The sequence below is a fragment of the Microtus oregoni genome, unplaced genomic scaffold (genome assembly GCF_018167655.1).
Source record: "Microtus oregoni isolate MIOR12 unplaced genomic scaffold, Mior012 000021F_ref0000039, whole genome shotgun sequence".
NCBI lineage: Eukaryota > Metazoa > Chordata > Mammalia > Rodentia > Cricetidae > Microtus > Microtus oregoni.
Genome location: NW_024543080.1, coordinates 23,515,043 through 23,537,100, shown reverse-complemented (window position 1 = coordinate 23,537,100; position 22,058 = coordinate 23,515,043). Strand labels below are relative to the sequence as shown.

General features: G+C 37.5%; 1 protein-coding gene across 3 annotated transcripts in view; it reads left to right on the top strand.

The window, feature by feature from the left end:
- Positions 1-22,058, top strand: part of Gabrb1 (gamma-aminobutyric acid type A receptor subunit beta1) — a 381,088-nt gene that overhangs the window by 123,841 nt on the left and 235,189 nt on the right. For all 3 annotated transcript variants that reach the window (XR_005976095.1, XM_041671140.1, XM_041671139.1), the window contains exon 4: positions 11,461-11,681. Coding sequence is in view for 2 of the 3 variants with exons in the window: in XM_041671140.1 (XP_041527074.1) it covers positions 11,461-11,681 (221 nt within the window). In the remaining variant the exon portion in view is untranslated. The remainder of the gene's footprint in view (positions 1-11,460; positions 11,682-22,058) is intronic.

Sequence of the window (22,058 nt, the reverse complement as noted above, 5' to 3'; positions counted from 1 at the left end):
GCAATGAATGAGGTTTCCTCTTAGTCCACATCCTCTCCAGCATGAGTTGTCTCTTGTTTTGTTGATCTTAGACCTTCTGACAGGTGTAAGGTGAAATCTCAAAGTATGATTCTCATTCCTCTGATGGCAAGAAAGTTGAATATTTCATTAAGTGTTTTTTTAGACATTTTTGAGTTTCCTCTATTGGGAATTCTGTTCAGACCAGTATCCCATTTCTTAACTGGGTCATTTGTTGTTGTTGTTTGGTATCTAGTTTCTTGAGTTCTTTGTATATTTTGGATATTAGTGCTCTTTTCCCACATTGTAGGCTGCACTTTGTTTGAATGACAATGTGTTTTGCCACACAGAAACTTTTGCATTGCATGGGGTCACATTTACTAGTTGTTGACCTTAGTGCCTGTTCTAATGATATGCTTATCAGAAAGTCTTTTCCTGTGCTAAATAAGTTCAAGGCTATACCTGAATTTCTTTTCTATCAACTCCCAGGTCTCTGATTTTATGTTTAGGTCTTTGATCCACTTGGAGTTGAGGTTTGTGCAGGATAATAATATGGATCTATTTACATTCTTCTATATGTCAACATCCAGTTTGACCAGAACTATTTTTTGAAGATATCTTTTTTCCAGTGTGTATTTATGGCATCTTCATAAAAAAAATAGGTCTCCATGATTGTGTAAATTTATATCTGGATCTTCGATTCCATTTCATTGATAAATGTGTCTCTTTTTGTGTCAATACCATGCTGTTTTTATTACTATAGTTTTGTAGTACAACTTGAAATTGGGGATGATGACACCTCCAGCCGTTCTTTTGTTATTCAAGATTGTTTTAGCTGCCCTGAATTATTGTGTGTGTGCATTTTCACATCAAGGTAAAAATTGTAAAGAGTTGTATTAGAATTTTTATGGGCACTGCATTGAATCTGCAGATTGATTTTGGCAGGATGGACATTTTTACTGTATGAATCCTATCAACACATGAGCATGGGAGATCTCCTCATCTTCTGATATCTTCTTCAGTTTGTTTCTTCAGTGACTTGAAGTTTTCAAATCATTCGAGTCTTTCACACTTTTGGTTAGAGATGCTCCAACATTTTTTTTTTTTTAATTTGAGGCTATTGTGAAAGGTTCCTTGGTTTTTTCTCTCTGTCTGTTAAAAAGAAGTGTTTCGCTGATGAAGGGTGATGAATACACTTATATGTGATCATAAGGACAAATATTTACAACCTACTAAGGGATACTGTTGACTTAGTAAAGTGGTGGTGCTAGGTTCTCCTCCAAGATATATAATTTCTTACTAGACCCAAGGAGTTGACTAGGTTTCAGTGCCAGCCAAAATTTCCCTCTTGTTGAGCTGTCTTAAGTTCAATTACAGAGCGTTGGTTACTGCCAAGATACACATGCCACTACTGCACCCATGGGGCTATCAGGCCACACTGTTCTAAGAAGGGTATGACTCTTGGTTGTTCCTATCTTTTTTAAAGCTTGCATGGCACTTTCTGGTACCATAAAATCTAGTCTTCCTTCAGGTCAGGTTTAGCTCAGTGGAGTCTGGGCTCTGTTTCTGCAGTGCACGGTGTCTTTAGCAATACAAACTTACCTTCTACCTCTAGGGCAGCCAAGGACAATAACCATGACCGGTAATGCTTTGAAAGTTTCCTGGGCAACTCTAACCTACAACTCAAAAGAGGACTTCTCATGTTTGATGTTGAGGGTTTTGTTAGCTGACCTTTGGTTCTTGGACGGAGCATTGTCAACCCAAATGAGAAATTTTCACTGATGCCATATGTATGTGTGTATGTGTGTGTGCATGTGTGTGTGTGCCCACATTTGCTCACATATACTGTACTTATCTTGGTAGATAATTAATAGTATGATTCATATGCGTTACAGACACACTTACTGTTATTTTACCTTTCTCTCTCCCTCTTTTGTATTTGTCTTTCTCCGTCCTTAATTTGAGATCTCAGTTTCCCCCATTTCTCCCACCAGGTTATTTGTAGGGAGTTATTCTGATTCCTATTGCTCCCCTACTCTCCCACTCTGGCAACAGTTCCATTGTACTTTCATATTTTTTGTGATTCCTCCAAGGTATGTACTACTTACACCTGAGGATTTGGAGCTAGGACTCTCAGATGAAATAGGACATGTGATATTTATATTTTTGGATTTGCATTACCTCACTTAGTAAAGATCTTTTTACTCTAGCCCCAAGGTGGTCAGCCAAAACCACCATATTCTGAATATTTCATTGGATCTCCTTGCATCTATTTCATTTCTTCCCTTATTTAAATGTTAGAGAAACTGAACACTAGTTGTCTGCGATCCTCTGGAACTAAAGAACCAAAACTACTGTAACATGTGCAAGTATATAGCTTTAAAGGAATCACCTGAATGATACATAATTTATAAATCTAATGTTTAATTAATCTGATCTGATTATTCATTAATTTGTAAGCAAATCCCAGGTTTCACTGAGTACAGCTCCGTTTTTAAGTATTAGTAGGAGAAAAAAAAGTCTATATTTCCAATATATGTAAATAGAGACTTCATGTTTGTTTCCCAGCTGCCCAGAACTGAGCAATCCACAGAAAGTATATTAATTACAACACTGTTTGTTCAATGTTTCAGGCTTATTCCTAGCTAGCTCTTACATCTTAAATTAGCCCATTTCTATTATTTTATGTTTTACCATGAGGCTTGTGGTTTATCAGTAAGGTTCTAGCATCTTTCTTCTTCAACAGCTACATGGTGAGTCCTGACTCTACCTTCTTTCCTCCTCTATCTCTGCTTGGATTTTCTGCCTTGCTATCTTCTGCCCTGCCATATGACAAAGCAGCTTCTTTATTAAACAGCGGTTGTAAAACATATTCACAGCACACAGAGGGGAATCCCACATCAGTTATGAGTGAAATTGTATTTGAGATCATCTAAATTATGTCTATTAATGTTTTATATGAAATCACTGTTACTACCTAAAGAAGTTACATATTCTTTTATTATCAGTTTGCTATTTTTGCTAGAATTATAGATCCCTTTAAATTGGAAATGAACAGAAATTCTATATTACTAATTGTTTTGTTTTTGTAGTTGTCTGAGGGAATGTTATTTAAGGGTGACCAATGTGCCAGAATTGTAATACAATAAGATCAGTACACATAGCACTGACGTAAAGTAACCCAAATGCACTATGCTACTTAATTCACATTTCAATTAACATGTTTGATTTTCTACATCCACTGTGACAGAGAACTAGAAACAGTCTCCTTTGGGTAGCTCTGAATCAAGTGTGACAAAGAAATTATCAGAAAACTATGCAGGAAATGTTAAAGAGCCAAGGAAATTAAGAGTATTTGAAATGCTCAAGGAAATGAGTAACTAACTGCCGAATCAAATATCCCAGGGTTTTATCATCTACACTTACAAGACTTTTGTGGTAAGCAATCTATTTCCATCTCACCCATCACTCATCACTCACATAGTTACGTTCCTCTCTGGGTCTATTCTTTCAAGCTCTGACTCACAGCTACTTACTTGGCACCCTGCACGTAAGTGCTATTCACACCCTCAACACATCTTCTATACAGGAAATGGTCTTTGTTAGCACCTAGTCTTCAACTCTTCTTATTGCAACCTAACTACTCACATGGGTCACAAAACTGGAGGCTCTCATGACACTCCCTCCTTATCCTTCCAACTTAATGTTGTTATTGTGTTGCCTTAAAGATCCCGTATATTTCCATTTCCTTCCTCCTCCTTACCTTCAGTGCTGTGTTAAATAACTGAGTTATTTGTTCTCTAGACTAATATAAGAGGTCATTAAACTAATATTTTTCTACTCAGTAGTGTAGTTTCCTTGCTACAGAGATGTACGATAAGAAAAGCCAAATAATGTTCCCTGAGTTTCCCGAGTGCTTGAAGTGGAGGGAAATTCGGGCCATGAGCAGATTCTTTTAGTACTGGGAGACTGAGAAGCTTGGAAATAAACAAGGCTAAGTCTCTCCAACTGGTCTATGTCCTCCTCAAGTAAGGAATATACATTATTCAACTCTTTCTCCTTATCATCTGGCACAACTCTTTGATTATAGTAAATGGTCAAAAGATATTAATGGATAGGAATTCATCATTCTACTTCAACTAAGAAAATTTGACCTACAAGTTTCTAGAAAATATTTCTTGCTTTAGATCTAGTATGTTGGTATATCTTATCATAGGAATGACCTTAGTTATTTGTACACCTGCTTACACCTGGATTGTGGAATGTGAAAGACCCTCAGAGAGGACCTTTCCTCTCTGATGAAGACCCCAGAACCAGGACACTCCAAGACCAGGCCACAGGATGCAATGAGCAAGAGGTTTATTGAGTAAACACAGGTACCTGCGGGCAGCAAGTCTTTCGGAGGACTTGCGCACCTGCAGACTGGGGGGAGGTCTTTTTATAGGGGAGAGCAAAAGCAAGCTTACAGAAGCAAAAACGTGGTTATCGGAATGAGGCGGGGGCATGAATGGTTTCCTTTCTCAGCATGGATGCCTGGCAACAGTCATCCTGTTCCTATCTTATAGCTAACCTGCTTTGTTGATATCCTATCTTATTGACATCTTGCCTTGCAGTCTTCCTGTCTCTATCTCCTGCTCTCTCAGGCACATGGGATGTTCTTACGGGAGCAGGCTGGCTGCTGATCCGGAGAATTTTTTTTTTAAGCAAACAGGATGTTCCCCCGGGAGCATGCTAGCTGCGGGTTTTGAGGAGGGGGTCTGTAGGGTCTTTCAGAATGTAAAGCATATTAGACTGTCACTGTGTAGACCATCAATCTTATCATCCATTTTTAGAAATCTGATCTAGTGGTTAATGAAGATTTTAATAGCTTGAAAGAAAGTACATATCTATGGTTCATACAGGGTATGCTAAGTTATAATGCTCAGCCCTTGCAGTGGTGTCACCTCAGAGTGCTAGACAGAGTTGCATGAAGTTCAAGGCGCATGCAGCACAGCAGCACATCACTGTCACACGTCTTACGCATGTCTGATGTGACTCCCTTCCCTGATTCTCATTTGAGGTGGGACTAACAGCGTTAATAAAAATGTATTTCTTTAAGTCACCAAGTTGGCTAATTCCAAACATTTTCAGAGCACAACACAAGACTGACGAAATGTCTGCTTACCCAGATATAGAAACCAAATGGGGCTATTATTATTTCTGACACCAAGCGGTCACAACCAGCATTCTCTTCAGATATAGATAAAGGTATTCTGAAGGGTAAAATTTCTTTGACTTTAAAACTACAGATCTAATATAGAAAGTTTCCTTTATTCCATGGTGGCGGGGGAAAGAGATTTTGTTCTGTGAACTGCACGCTAGGCTACCACTGTTAAATTTTAATAAGCAAGAACATGCACTTTGTAGAGAGTGGTGATGGGAAATGCATATAGTTCAATGGTGTATTAACAAAATATAGCTAAGGAATAAATATAAAAAGTGTATATTAATAGTTAAAATAGTATTTGATATGTAAAAGGAAGGGTTAGAAATCAACAGCAAATGTGGAAGATACAAAGGAGAACACTTTGTATGAGGTGTGCTTTGCTACTGATAGGTACATTAATCCCTGGGAGCTTCCATTGGAATGAAACCCTTAGTGGTTTACCTTCACTATAGCTAAAATTGACTTATCAGGCTAGTTATTATTGAATTCACTTTTGTAGGACAGAAGTGATGGATTTACCTTTTTTCCTATCAGTATAAAGTGAGCTGATTGTTACCACTTGGTCTCCAGATGACTCTTGTAGGTAGTTTTCTTCTTTTTGTTCAAAAGGAATTGTTTTGGTTAATAAACCATACTAATCCCAAACATGTGGACTTTATTTGGAAGTCATTTAACATCTGTGGTTCTCAGAGTACTTCCACTTTATAAGTCAATTCATAGACATTTGGAATACCTTGATACTTCATTTGCTACAATATATATAAAACTACTATTTATGAAACTCTGACCTGGTCAGAATCACCATTCCTTTTTCTAGTTGGAAAAAATAAAAGATAGAGTCAGTGAAGCCCAAAAAAGTAAGATTAAATATGATCCAGCAAGATCATAAACATCTGAGAAACTGAAGGTGTCCAAGCTGCAAAACTAGAAAGAAGTAGAAAACCATTATGCATTTGCTCATTCATCATCTAATAAACAATAAACTCTGCCTTTCAACTTTCTTTGCTTCCCATTTTATAGCCTAGCTTTAAATAGCAATGCAGTCATAATTATGGGCCATGACCTCTGAACTCAGTCTCACTGAGCTTGTGTAATAGATATTTGCTCAGTAATAAATTCATTAAAGAGGATTCAGGTGTGTCCCTCTCTTGTTTTTTTTAATTAGGCAAATGCTTATTGTACACATGTGAAACTGATGTTCTAATATAGCTCTCTAATCTCCATTCTTGAAGCTGGAAAAGAGTCGAGCCAAGTGATGTGAGCTCGTCTTGTATCAGTAGATGAAGCTGTAGATAGGATACTATCAGCAGGACCGTAGGCAGGGAAGTCTCCATTTGCTGGGTTATGGGTAGGATATTCTCAATTTTGTTAGGAGCTATAGGTAGGATATTCTCCACCAGCTGGACTGTAGGTAGGATGGTATCCATTAGCTGAGTTATGGACAGGATATTCTCAATTTTGTTAGGAGCTATAAGTAGGATATTCTCCACCAGCTGGACTGTAGGTAGGATGGTATCCATTAGCTGAGTTATGGACAGGATATTCTCAATTTTGTTAGGAGCTATAGGTAGGATATTCTCCACCAGCTGGACTGTAGGTAGGATGGTATCCATTAGCTGAGTTATGGGCAGGATATTCTCAATTTTGTTAGGAGCTATAGGTAGGATATTATTTTTCATCAGCTGGAACTGTAGGTAAGATGGTATCCATTAGCTGAGTTATGGGCAGGATATTCTCAATTTTGTTAGGAGCTATAAGTAGGATATTCTCCATCAGCTGAAACTGTAGATAGGGTGGTATCCATCACGCTAGGATCAGCAGAAGTTGGAAGCAATCATGTGCTGCCTCACTATAACCAACCAGTCAGAAAAAAAAATAAACCTAAATTTGGAAAGAGCAGATCTCAGAGTCCAATTAATATGACTATTCAATAAAGAACAGGGATTTGTATTTGGAACCTCTTATAATGTATATTAAAATAGATGAAAATATAAGGTGAACCATAGCCTTGATTCTTTCTCAAAGTACAGCATTTCTTTTAGAACAGTTTGCAGAGGAAGAATTGTTTATGAAATTCAGTATTATTAGATGTTAAAGCAATATTATTGTCTCTCCTGACATTGTCTGAAACATGTCTGCTGACAAAGGCAAGTAATAATTCATTCTCACTTTCAATTCCCTGAAATGTCTTCTTAAAATATCTTCTGGTAACATGCATACATCAGTATAACAAGATAGCAAATTACTAACCATCTTGTACTAGTATTCTTTAGCAAAAAAATTTTGAATAGTATGTTGCAAGTGCAGATATTTCTGTAACCATGATGCAAGATTTTGAAGTGTTTAGTGACGCTAAAAGAAAGCTGTTGCATTGCAGGCAGGGTATTCATTCTTGAAGAGGAGCCACTATGAACATTTTAAAGCAGTTAATTCTTTGTGGTGGGGGCTGTGACATGCATAGCTGTACGTTCAGAAGATATCTATCATCTCCCCACAGATGTTAGTGCCATCCGCCAGTTGTCACAGTCAGACCTTTCTTGAGATATTGCCAAAGGTATTTTGAAAAAGCAAAATCCTCATGACTTTAAAACCACAGATCTAAAACTAAATGTGTATTTTATTCTCCAAAAAGGAAAAAAAGTCTTTTATTTAATAAAATATCTTCCATGAACCTCCTCTGAGTGTTGCTGATTTGATATGCTCTCCCTTTCAATGAATCAACTTCTCTTATGCCTGAATTAGCTTGACCAATTTCATTAGCAATCTCACACCCACTAATCCCATTAATTTGCTCAGTGTCAGAGAATGCCCTTTGGCCTAGAGTTTCTTCCACACCACACTTGCCCTAAGGATAGCCTGCACACTTCAGAAAGCCAGATGAACGCTTGTGCTAGTGCCAGACTCGTACCTGAAAGTGGAATTCTTTCACTGCTCTTGGCTAAGAAGCAAGAATTTCTTCCTGAAAGTTTTCAAAACTCTTTGGAGTACTTGCTCCCTGAACTACTGAAATCTTAATAGAAAAAAAAAGTGCAGTAAAACAAAATATAGCATCCTTCTGCATTGCTTTTTCATCTAAAGGAACATAGACCCAGATATGGTTGTAGGGTTTGTGTTTTCTTACGGTTGTATGTGTCTGGTAACATTCTATAAGTGCATGTATAAGAAGAATAATGTATGTGCAGTAAATCTCCAGCAATCAATTTCTCAGATGATAAACCACAACTCCTTTCCAAGACTTACAAACCAACCTCACAAGGTTACTGCATTAACAAAAAAAGTGGTGATGGATAGGAGATCTCATCCCAGAAGAGATTTTCATCTTGTGTGCCATATCATAGAAAGAGAAGAAAACTCAGATATGGCTATACTTTAAGTCTGCCCATATAGTTTATCATGTTACTATGATCAATATTGTCAAAAAGGCTTTATTGGCTTATTAATATGACTCATATTTCTTTTTATCATAATTTGAGGCCCCAATTTAGGCTACTAAATTGAGAATGTTTAGAAGTACTAGATTTAAGGGGTGCTTGTTCCTATCACTTGCATCTCATGTAGTATATCGGCATACAGAATTTTCCTTGGATTATTTTTTACTATAAATTGGGAATGCTACTGCTCTAATTTAGAACCATGATGTAATTTTCATTCAATATTTTTTGTAAACAGATTGTGTTATGTGTAGCAAAACTCTCACTAGATGCATATAGTTATTTCTCCATGGAAAATAAATCAGCCTCCAAAGATGGAAAGGAGAGAGGAAATAAAAACACATGCATATGCGTGCATGAACACACGCACGCATATTCACACATAGGCACACATATATACAACTTCATAAAGGTTACTCATCTATATTATTTTATGCCTGCATGAATTTATTATTTCAACTCAATTTTGTTTACTTACCACAGATATATTTTAATTAAAACATTCAATGATATACAAATTGGAAATTATATATATATATATATATATATCCTGTTTGACATGATTTTTTAATTAAATTTATTTATTTTACATCCCAACTGCAGTTTCACCTCCCTTCTCTCCTCCCATTCCCTTTCCCACCTCCCTCCATCCACTCCTCCTCTGTTTCTCTTCAGAAAGGGGCAGGTCTCCCATAGGTATCAGCAAAGTAGGTATAGCAATTGCAGTAGGATTAAACAACTCGCCTTTTATTTAGGCTTGGCAAAGCAACCCTATATGAGGTATAGGTTCCCATAAGCTAGCCAAACAACTAGGGACAGTTCCTGCTTTCACTGTTAGGAGTTCTACAAGTATATCAAGCTACACAACTGTAGCATACATGCAGAGGGCCTAGATCAGTCCCATCCAGGCTCCTTGGTTGTTGGTTCAGACTCTGTGAGCTCCTCTGAGCCCAGATTATTTGATTTTGTGTGTTTACTTGTGATGCGCTTGACCCGCTCTAGCTCCTAAATCCTCCCTCTCTTCAGCAGGATTCCCTAAGCTCAACACAATGTTTTTAAAATTTTGCATATTTTGAAGTTCACCTACCTATGCTTTCTTGGTGAGAGATCTGTTTCATTCATTTTCAAGATTATGCCTTTTTGCACTTCAAGATAATATCCTAAAACTTTACTTATTGGAGAGATTTATTAGAGTCAGGAAACTGTGTGTGTGTGTGTGTGTGTGTGTGTGTGTGTGTGTGCGTGTGTGTGTGTGTGTGTCTATGTATGTATACATATTCATCTACATATAAAGGAAAACTAATGTTTCAGACTATTCAAAGGTTCCAAATATGGTCAGGATTGTAGTGTAGCCTTTCCTGTCTTTGAACAATTAAGAATGTCTCTGTATTAGTGCAAGATGGGTTCTGAGGAAATTGTGAGAGTGTTCCGAAATATATTGTTTAAAAAATGTTGAAATTGGGTATGTGGGGGTCAGTATTGTCTTAAGATTTAGTATTTTTCAGAAATACATATATATATAATTATATGTTGGGGGAATGTACACAGGATGACTAGATAGAAATCTCATCATTCAAGTTGGTGAGTTCATTTCTCTACCAGCACCAGGATACAGGTTGTACTGTAGGTTCACATTGGTTGGTCATTCGTTAAACGTTCACAGTTCTGGATTTTATTGTTAGAATTTTTACCTTAGAGACTTTGTGATTTTACTGTTGCAAACTGACTTTCTTATAATAGTCAGCTATACTTTGTACTGATAGAATTCTTTAAAATGAAACAAAAACAATAGCTAAAGCACTATGGTAACGATCACCATCCTTCTATTGCAGTTTATTATATATATATATGAAGCTCGGGTATTTCTGTCACTTATCACCAGAGAAAAATGTACTCAGGTCTTCTCATTGTAAGCTTTTGCAGAAACCAGGAAAGCGTACTATTAAATATTAAACCAGAACTGACTTAGAGCTATTCTTCACAAGGATCCGTGATAACATAAGAAGAAAACTTGATCGTTTATAACATTGGCATGGGTCTTCATGCATACAATTCGCTTTGTCTACATATAAATTATAACAGCTTTTCATGACCCACAGGAGAGTTGTACGTCATAAATATCTAGAAAAGGCAACCGGTAACATTAAAGAGTTAACAGAACACTAGTCATTCAAAAATCACTGCAGTTAGAAAAACATATTCTTTTTTAAGAACACTCACTTTAAGTTAATGCAGAGCTAATGACCCACCATGAAATAAAGCTGGAAGTATGATATCGAGGGGTGAATATTCTTACTGGGTCTCTTGAAAGCTTTTTCCTATGATATTATTGCCTTAAAATTTAATGTTAAAATCAAGATCCATGTATTTGCTCTATTTTGATGAGCTGTTCATATGCCTTCAGGCACTGCTCCAGGACTTCTAGCATATATAGATAGATGTTATATTGTGTTGCTCTATGCTTGGAGGTATAAATTTCATTATCTTCAAATGTATCTCGGGTAACATGGGAAGGAACTCTAAGCATCCACGACACCACATTTACAGGTTATTCTTATATAATTAATTGGCCATTTATTAGTGTGTAGGTATTTGATGTTGTGTTGGGGAGCATGGCACAGATGTGTAGGTGAAAAGATAACTTTGTGGAGTCAATTCTTGTCTTCCATCTTTACAAGAGTTTCAGGGAATGAACTCAGTCTTTCAAGTTTGTGCTATAAGCTCGCTTACCCTCTGGGCTTTCTTGCTGACCCTGTGTGCTTGGATTCTCAACAAATGATCTGTAACGATGATGGTGGTCAAATTTCTTTTTGTTTTCTTTCACAGGATTATACACTCACCATGTATTTCCAGCAGTCTTGGAAGGACAAGAGGCTTTCATATTCTGGAATCCCATTAAACCTGACCCTTGACAACAGGGTAGCTGACCAACTCTGGGTACCAGACACCTACTTTCTCAATGACAAGAAATCATTTGTGCATGGAGTCACAGTGAAAAACCGAATGATAAGGCTGCATCCTGATGGAACTGTCCTCTATGGACTACGGTAAACACTTTCCTATTGCCTTGCTTTATGTCATTGGTTTGTTTCCTAGTTTTAAAAATGGGCAGAAGGGAGAGAAGCAAAAAAGAAAGCAGATTGCATGCATAGTTAACATATCCTTGGCCAGAAAAATCTTGGGGTCTATTTGAGCTCAATGTAGGTAACTTTGCCCATCAAGAGTTAGTGAGAAGTTTAGTTAAACTAGAGTTTAGTTTAGTTGGGTATCATTTGTTGAAAAAGAATTTTCCTCCTTGTATTGTGCTGATAACATTGATAAAATACACAGGGTTTTTTTTTTATATATATACGCTAAGCTGTGTCCCACTTTTCTATTTATTTAATCCTTCACAGGGTCATTCTCTTAATTCAGCTGACTCTAAGTGAAGTCAGGAAGGCAAAGTGTGTATGTCTTTTAATCTTACATTTATATTTCAAGTTGTTTGAAATTTTACATTCTTCATAATGTTGCTATAAATTTTAAAACCAGCTTGTCTCATCTGCCACATAAAGCCCTTAATTCTATAATGGAGAATTGCTGAGTCAATTGATCAGTACGGATAAAATTAACATCAGAAAATTATAAAGTTTTACAACTCATGAATATGATATATTTTCATTTCTTTGGGCTATCAGTCACTTATATCAGCTCCTTTCTGTATCACAGTGTGTTGCTGTGTTTATGACTCAAGTAAAAAGGTAATATTGTCTTTGACTTAGGTCAGCAATGTTTTACACCATAATGTATTTTTCATTTTATTTTTCTTGGTTACTAAGTCACAAAGAAGTTATAAACGTATATAAATGTTTATTATTATTTAGTGTATAATTAAAAGCTTAATAATTAAAATATTAAAGTATATTTCAAAATTTATTTCTACTTTTACCAAAACTGTAACTAAATTGTGACTTGTTTAAAGCTTTGCTCTCACCTTGGTAAGTCCTTTAAGAGGCAAAGGGTTAGAAAAAGTGATAGACTTTATCACCAGTGGTTTGTTGGGGAATAAAAATGTAGATATATGCTTGATGACAATGAAGGTCAGAGTCCCAGTTTAGAGTTTCACTTCAGGCATTTTAGAAATTATTGGCGGCATCTAACAATGGGAATTACATCACGGAAAACAAGTATGGAGTTGAGCACACATCAGTCTGCAGTTTGAAATGCTGTACTCTGGACATGCTGCAACTGCTGTGCATGTGTATTCACAGCAGACACAATCAAGCCAGCTTAAAAAAAATGTAACGTGGGGGAGAGAGAATCTATAGACCTTACCCCTGGCTAGGAACTATGGCTCACTGATGACTTCTGACGAAAGGAAAGTCACTTTTCTTTGGAAGTATGGCCACCAGTAGAGTTCCTACACCCCAGTGGATAATGGCATACCCATATAAATCTATATAAAAGTTTAAAGGAGGATGTGAAATTGGAAGGAAGATATGATGGGCAGGTCTTAGAGGAATTAGGAACACATGTGAGGGAATGATATGATGAAAATGCATTGTATAAATGTAATACACTTTCAACTAACAAATAAAAAAGAGAAAAATGAGACACAAAGGCCTAGGATTTGTCTAAGGCCACCAAGAAACAGTGGCAGATTTAGGATCAAAGTTCAGGTATCCTGTCTCTCAAATATTCGTTTATCCGTTCTATTCCCATTCAAATATACCTTAGTAGTAAATACTTTTTTCCAAGTTATAAAACATTGCTTTCTATTCTTCAGAAACAAGCCAAGCCTGTGTAGATTTTAGCTTGTGAACAAAGTGACCATCTAGAGAGAAACACAAACTAGGCATCCATTGCGTAAATGTCAATCTCTTTCTGGAGCACTTTTTTCTCCTTAAGGGACTCATCTCTGCTCTACTATATCCCCTTTCTTATTTCTGTTCTTTCCTCTTCCTTGATTTTTCTTTCATCAGAAACTGTTATCACCCTAAAAACCAAAAGTACAATAGAGACAATCTGAAGCTAGAGGATAGAAGTTGGGCTTGACTCTCACAACTTTGTGATTGCTTAACCTTGAAAAAAGTATACAAATTTGGTGAGCATAAGTGTTATCATCTACAGTCAGGGCTTAATACCCTAACTCATTATTGAGAAGATATTAAAAAATGATTAATATGAGATCTGGTACAGAATTGTCTGTAATGTATCAATCATGTTTTAAATAAATGCTGATTGGCCAGGCAGAAAGTATAGGCGGGAAAACCAAACAGGAAGTAGAAATGATATAATAAGAATATATACATATTAGAGTATTACTCAGCAGTAAAAAACAAGGACTTCTTGAATTTTGCATACATATGGATGGAAATAGAAAACACTATCCTGAGTGAGGTAAGCCAGACCCAAAAAGAGGAACATGGGATGTACTCACTCATATTTGGTTTCTAGCCATAAATAAAGGACATTGAGCTTATAATTCATGTTCCTAAAGAAGCTAAATAAGAAGGTGAATCCAAAGACAAACACATAGGCATCCTCATGAATATTAACCTTCATCAGGCGATGAAAGGAGACAGAAACAGAGACCCGTATGGGAGCACCGGACAGAAATCTCAAGGTCCAAATCAGGAACAGAAGGAGACGGAGCACGAGCAAAGAACTCAGGACCACGAGGGGTGCACCCACACACTGAGACAATGGGGATGTTCTATCGGGAACTCACCAAGGCCAGCTTGCCTAGGTCTGAAAAAGCATGGGATAAATCCGGACTAGTTGAACATAGCGGACAATGAGGACTACTGAGAACTCAAGAACAATCGCAGTGGGTTTTTGATCCTACTGCACGTACTGGCTTTGGGGGAGCCTAGGCAGTTTGGATGCTCACCTTAGGAGACCTGGATAGAGGTGGGCGGTCCTTGGGCTTCCCACAGGTCAGGGAACCCTGATTGCTCTTCGAGCAGATGAGGGAGGGGGACTTGATTGGGGGAGGGGGAGGGAAATGGGAAGCGGTAGCGGGGAGGAGGCAGAAATCCTGAATAAATAAATAAATTAAAAAAAAAGAACAGGAGAATTCTGTGAAGGAGGAAGTTGATTCCTCCCACTCCTTCCCAGACCACCGAAGCAGCAGGATGTGATCTGCCCTTTGAAAAAAAAGGTACTGAGCCACATGGCTAACATAGATCAGAAAAATGGGTTAATCAAAATGTGAGAGTTAGCCAGTGAGAGGCTAGAGCTAATGGGCCAATCAGCTTATAATATATGAAGACCTATGTGTGATTTTCTTTGGGGCTAAACAGTTGTGGGTTACCGGGCGGGACAAAAACCCCAACAACAAACAAGCCCTGTTCGTGTTACAGAGATCGAGTACATAGAATGTTCTGAGTCATAGTTCTCTAAATCATGCTTCATCAGATACTGGAAACTTGTCTGCTGATTGGTTCTCTAATTCCTGGAGCTGCTAATAATTAGAATACAGATGCAGTTGTCCAACTAAGAAAACATTAAATTGAGTGCTCCATATGTATATCCATTTACTATTCTGACCCTGAGAATAATAGTTTTCCAGAAGTCAAGGGGCTTCTTGCTGTGGCAGAGCAAGCAGCATCTGGAATGAAAGCCAAGGGACTCTCAGCTTAACCAGTCCTGGTCTCCTAGTCAGTCATTTCCACTCCTTGGGTTTCCATCACATTTCATTTATCATCCTATCTTTAATCTTGTTCACTTTAATTCCTCAGATGTAACGTTTCCTAGTTGTAAAAATGAAGACGCGCCTATTCCTCATAAAAGCCTTTCAAAAGAATAGCTATCTTTCATCATTCTTAAGCACACAAAGCAGAACATCCATATCATATAACATATGCTTTGGCATCCTTAGGACTATAAAGTACTTACGTTAGACATGAGTAATTGAGAAAATGATACTGATGGCTTTATCCATTTTCATAAGTCCAGTTAATAGTCATTGTGAATGGGCCCATATATTAACGAGTAATTTTAGCGGTGATTGGATTAATGTGGCCAAAGCCCCTCTAGCCAACTTTACCATGACCATAAAACAACATTTTTAAATTAAATAGAATTTTCCATATCCAAATTCAATATGAGATTCTATTTTTAAGTTATATGAAATTACAAGATGTTTTGAAACTATTCTAAGTCAGATTTTACAGTTCCCAACCCTCTAATAACAGAAGGGCATCTGATATAGAATAATACTGAGTAACTAGGCTACTGTACAACAGGCCTCTAGCATACCAATCCTTATGCTTTTTGCTCTTGAGTGACCTCTACTGTGACAAAATGCATTATTTTAAAGGGAAACCCTGCCACCACTATCATATCTTCAACCATGAGACTCATATCCGCTAAAAGCTGGTAAAATCATTTATTTTCTTAGCAAGTCCCTCACCATCACATATCAAGTCCTTAAGATTCCCCTTCCTTCCCAGACAGTGGTGGTACACACCTTTAATCCCAATACTCAGGAGGCAAAGGCAGTGAGTTTGAGACCAGCCTAGGCTACAGAGTGAATACCAGGGCAGGCTCCAAAACTACACAGAGAAACTCTGTCTAGATATAAATAAATAAATAAATAAATAAATAAATTTATCTTTCTTTCCTCCTTCTTTGCATTGCATTCTGAGAAAATCTCCCCCATTTTTTGCTTACATCTTCAGACCTTTGTCTTTTTGGATTTCTTAGCCATGATTTTCCCTTTGAGTTCCACTCTTCTTACAACCTTGGTTTCCTCTCTTTCATCACCTCCCACTCCTCAGTCCTCATCAGCAAAGGTCCTACCCATGCTATTGCTTAAGCAGCTATACCTATAGCTACCAAAGCCATCACCCACTCTGCTTCACTTCTTTCAATGATGTCATGATAACCAGTCCTACTTAAGGGTTCATCTTTTGTCTCTCATGTGTGCTATAGCAATCATTCCAAGTTTCACCTGCTCACTGAAATGAACAACAGTACGTTGTAACTTAGATAATAAAACCCAAGATGGGTAAGTTCAACAGAACCACTGTATACGGGCTGCCCATGCAGGCTTCACCATTGCCAGGGCATAAATTTCAACTTTATTTTCAAGTATCTAAAGCCCCCAAAGTAGCAAGTTTCACGTTAAGCTTTGTAAATGGGTACCCAGTATCTGAACCTGAATTCTCTGCCTTTCTGCCTGACATGCTACTTATTTCATGTCATTTGTTTTTCTTCCAAATCAACATACCCTCTTGTCCCAGGTAATAGCAAGCCCATCAGCGTCCTGGTAAATCCGCACAAACTACAAGACATCTCCACCCCTGAGACCTAATCTGGTGATTCTAACCTGTCCTGTTTAACCATCTTTCCTGCTTACAAACCATTTCTTCCATCTAAATTAACAGCTTCACCCACTACCTATCACTCCTTGGCCAATTTTCTTCCTCAACTTTTATACTTATTTGTCACTGTCATTGGAATTTTTCCTGCTATAAGCCCCTCCCCCAGAAAATTAGTGACTTCAAATTTTCTATCTCTTCTCTATCTGAAATTCAAGAGCCTCTCGTTGTTTTTCTAAATTCCTCTAAGAGATTTACAATTAAACGATGTACTGAATATTGAAAAAAAATATCTGCTGGAAATTATAATTTAATGGGGCAGCATATATGCACATTACTGCAACTCTACTGCTTTATTGAAAGCCCCCTCCTCTTGTGTAAACGGATGGCAGCTCCTCTTCTTTAAATAGTCTCACTCTGTCTGTGTCCACTTTTCCCCCCGCTTTATGCAGGCATCAATCTTCCCCCACGGCAACTCTTTCCCATTTTCCTTCTTTGTATTGAAATCCCCTCTAAATTTCCTCCATGATGAAAATCACATTATCCCTAGCCCAGAGGACAACTCTCATTTCATAGAGATCACAATTAAATCTCACAAAGACCCCTGGGTTTGCAACTCTTTTATGACACTTGCACTTTTGGTGTCTTGGAGCTGATTACTTTTTATGTGAAGTGTTTTTTTAAAAAAAATGTGTAATTATTGAAAATATACACTGTATTTCCCCAACCTCTTTCCAACTGAATGAGTGCCCAGTAAATGTTTGTAAAAGCAACGTTAATATGTGCAGAGTGCACTTACCTGACTCAGTCATCGGCTGCAGTGTTTCTTTTTATCTAAATGATGGCTTTTAAGCGAAGAGTGATTATTGCTATTAGTGACCAGATGTATTCCATCTCTTATGCAAACACCATCCAGATGGCTGCACATCCTCGCTCTCTCCAAAGCCTATACATTTGGGGGCTCACAGACTGTTGGTATTTTCCTTAAAATATGGCAGGCATGGAATAATTGAATTATTTGAAGATGTTTAGTGGAGTATTTAACCTTCCAAGAATGCCCCCTCCTCCTTTTGCTTTCCTCCTTTAACTCTGCCAATGTTGTCCTTTTATTATTTTACAATGCTTCTTCCTCTGTCATCTACTAGAAGTGGATCCAGGGCCAGATTAGTTTAAGAATCTGTGAAAACTTCCATAGATAAATGGGTAGCCCCTTCATAGTAAGACTCAGTGTGTGTATTTAGGAATCTACACATCTTCTAAGCATGCACAGAGTAAACTGCATATACCACATCATTTTAATTAATCTCTATAGGTATTCTATCATAAGATTTATCTATAACCGTGTATAAACACTTGAAACTGTGCTATAACTTGAAACTGTGCTATAGCCCAGCCCTTTACCTGGTACTCCACTTTCTTAGCTGTGACGTTGGCCCTATGAGCTATACATATTAAGAAACTAATTCTATAAATACTAGTATAGGAAGATCCAAAGTAAGTTGCCCAGTCTCATTATTTGTTGTATCATAAGTGGTTTTTAAACATAAAGCAAAGAAAACCAGCCCACAAATCACAATCCCAGAGAACCCAGACAACAATGAGGACCCTAAGAGAGACATACATAGATTTAATCTACATGGGAAGTAGAGAAAGACAAGATCTCCTGAGTAAATTGTGAGTATGGGGACCTTGGGAGAGGGTTGAAGGAGAGGGGAGAGGCAAGTAAGGGAGCAGAGAAAAATATAGAACTCGATAAAAATTAAAAAAAAAATTAAGTGTGAAGGTATTTGCTTGCACATTTGTTTTTGCATCACCTGCTTACCTGGTGCCTGTGGAAGTCAGAAAATGGTGTTGGATCACCAGAGACTGGAATTAAGCTGAAGCTGTCAGTACTCTAACCAGTCAGGAATCTCTCTAGCCCCTACTTGTTCATTTTAAAAGTAGCCCAACGAGAATACATATTTTATTTGGTTAATGTGTTGTCAAAAACTTCCTATTTCATTTAATTAATGGAGTGTCAAAACTTTATAGATTCCTGGTTTCTTATTTAATGCCTTTATAAATAATATCTTGTTGAAACCGTGTTTTTTTTTTTGTCCTCCCATTCCCTGCTGTGTTCTTATCTGAGCTTAATGGCATATAGATTCATTATCTGTGGTACTGTGGTTGGGCAGGAACACTTCATCAGTTGTGCAGTCTGTTTATACCAAGAGAGCCAAAGCCAAGCATCATTTCTTTATTATGATATGGGGACTAAACTGATGATCTATCCACTGCAATAATTCCTAATTTTAACCTCCTCAGGCTACCAGGAGATTACAAGATTATAGGGTTACTGTAACAAGGAACCAAAAACCGGGTAGCTTCTAAAACAGAATTTTATTGGCTCATAATTTGGGTTTGGAACAATAAGCATGTTGGTAGGGCTGACTTCTTTTGAGAGCTGAAAGGATGGCCTCTCTCCTTGTGTAAAGGGATGTCATCTCTAAGACCTCACAGTCTCTCTATATGTATATGTGTCCAAATTTCTCCCTTCATTAGGGTACCAGTCATTTGAATTAGTTACTTCTTTAAAGATTTGATGCTTGATACAGTCATATTCTAGGCTTAGAGTTTCAATGTATGAATTTGGGGTTAGCCAATAATTTTAGTTACCCTGATAATTGTTTTGTCTCAATCAACTTCAAATTAACAAAATAGCAGTATTACATGGTCTCTTCCTCATTTATTAACTAGATCATGCTCTAAAGAATTTTCCTTCATCAGCCATTACTTATCTTGAGGTGTACTGCATGAAATATCAACCAAAATTAAGGTCCCTTATTTATAGCTGAAAAAAAAAAACAGATGGAGATTGGTGAAACACTGCTCACAGCAATGTTATAATTTGTAAAATAGTTTCAAACCCCAGGAAGTACACATAAACTCAATTTATCAGAACAGAGATAGGATGACTCTCCCTCTGGTATTAGGACTGTCATGGTGTCCCACACATACACAATGTGTTTATCCTCTCTCTCTCTCTCTCTCTCTCTCTCTCTCTCTCTCTCTCTCTTTCTCTGTTTGGTTTTTGGTTTTTCAAGACAGGGTTTCTCTGTAGCTTTGGAGCGTGTCCTGGAACTACCTCTTGTAAGCCAGACTGGCTTCAAACTCACAGAGATCCACCTGCCTCTGTCTCCCGAGTGCTGGGATTAAAGGCGTGCGCCACCACCGCCCTGCTGTGTTTATTCTCTTAAAAGAGTAGAATCAGTTGCTTTCTGTGACTTGTCAAATTTGACTGTCACAAGCTGTTATCGTGGCATCTCCAAGTGTGACCTCTGAGGTTCTCCACTGCGCTCCTAGTTTGTGTGTACACTTATCATTAAGAAGTCAGGGGCTGGGACAGCTGTGTGTAGCTGTTAATTAAAATTCTAACTTTAAAAAAATTTTTTTCCTTTTTTTTTTTTTTTGCTGATTTTAGTCCTTTAAAATCTGCTACTGGTTAACCTGAACAGTCTTGAAGTTTATCTTGGTGGTAACCAGTGGCTCTGTCGTTGGATATACGACCCACTCAACAAGAGGAAAACCATGCCTGATTCTGGAAATCTCACCAATTACTCGTGGCTAGTGAATCATGAATCTTAGAGAACCTACACATCCACCTTTACTAAACCAGAATAATCCATCACTATACTCTAAATACGTGTATATCACACATGAGTGCAGTCATTTTGGTTTTTTAATTCAATTTAAAATTTTTTGGTAATAGACAACATATTTACCCGGGTCAACATGTAAAATATAAAACAAGAGAAAACCCGCTTTTCTTGTTGCTTCCACTTCCCTCCATTATATTCTTGCCTCTTAGATATGAGCATTTTCATTTGCTTGATATTTCTCTTCCACTTTGATGGATAGATAGATAGATAGATAGATAGATAGATAGATAGATAGATATGTTTTTATCCTTCCTTTGGAATGTATCATAGTAGTATATCAATTGCTCTGCTTCTTCAATCCAGTTTTACAAAACACCTATAAATGTTGAAAGCAGTGTTGAACCTGTCTTCTCCTGCCATCGTTCCTATTCTTAGCTCCTACATAAACCCCCTTAATCTCCTACATACATCATTCCTTAAAGATCATTTGTATTTTTTTCAGTGTTTATAATATGTACAGTGACTTTACAATTGTTCCCAATTATAAAAAATAATTGTACATACATACACAGAATAAATAAAAATAACTCTCAATATTGTGAAGATTCTCAGCTATATAAAATTTTTCTTAGATATCTAACACATAGTAATGAATCCATGTTCCAGAATGAATGTTCTGATCCTTAGCCGTCAGAAACGAGGCTATTGTTCACCAGAAGCCTGTGGCCTGGTGCAGACCTTGAGAACTCGCCTCCTGTATTTGTACCACTAGCTCTATTCCAAATTGATTTTTTGATACTCTTGGCAGTATCTGACCATGGGTTGTGTGTGAGAACAAAATCAATGACTACACTTATATTGACTGTAAGGGAAAGATAGAGTTTCTCACATTCCTTTGGAGGATCTGCTTATCTTGCCTTGGTCTTTATGATAAAGCAACTAAAAAGCAGAGGCAATTATCTTGATAATACAGATCCCAAAACATAAAAATGTATAGATGCCACTATTGATTTCCAGAGCAGTTTGGAGGTCCTAAATGTTTCATATTATCTCTTCGTATTGATTATAGACCCTGAAAACTGTTCTGTCTCCTAAAACTTGGCCCACACAGAGCTGTTATGATTGCATTAAAAAGCTCTTCGGCAGCTGGCAGGGAGCTCGCTGAGGCACACACTTAGCGACAGCACTGTGGCGTTGAATGCAGAGGATAAATATGTGGGCTGATGTGGTGTTTTTGCAGAAGACTGGCTGATATTGACAAATGTGCTTCATAAGAGAAAGAAGCTTGTTGTTTTGAGTGGAAGAAAAAGAAAACAGACGAGGCATAAACAACAGGTAGATAAGGAATGCTTGGAGACTCTCCTTGCAACCCCCACTAAAGGACAGGCTTCATATGCCTCTCACTGTTTAATGGCCTTATGTCCTATACCTTCATCAGTCAAATACAGAAAAAGCCACTTAAAATGGTTTCCAATGAAAT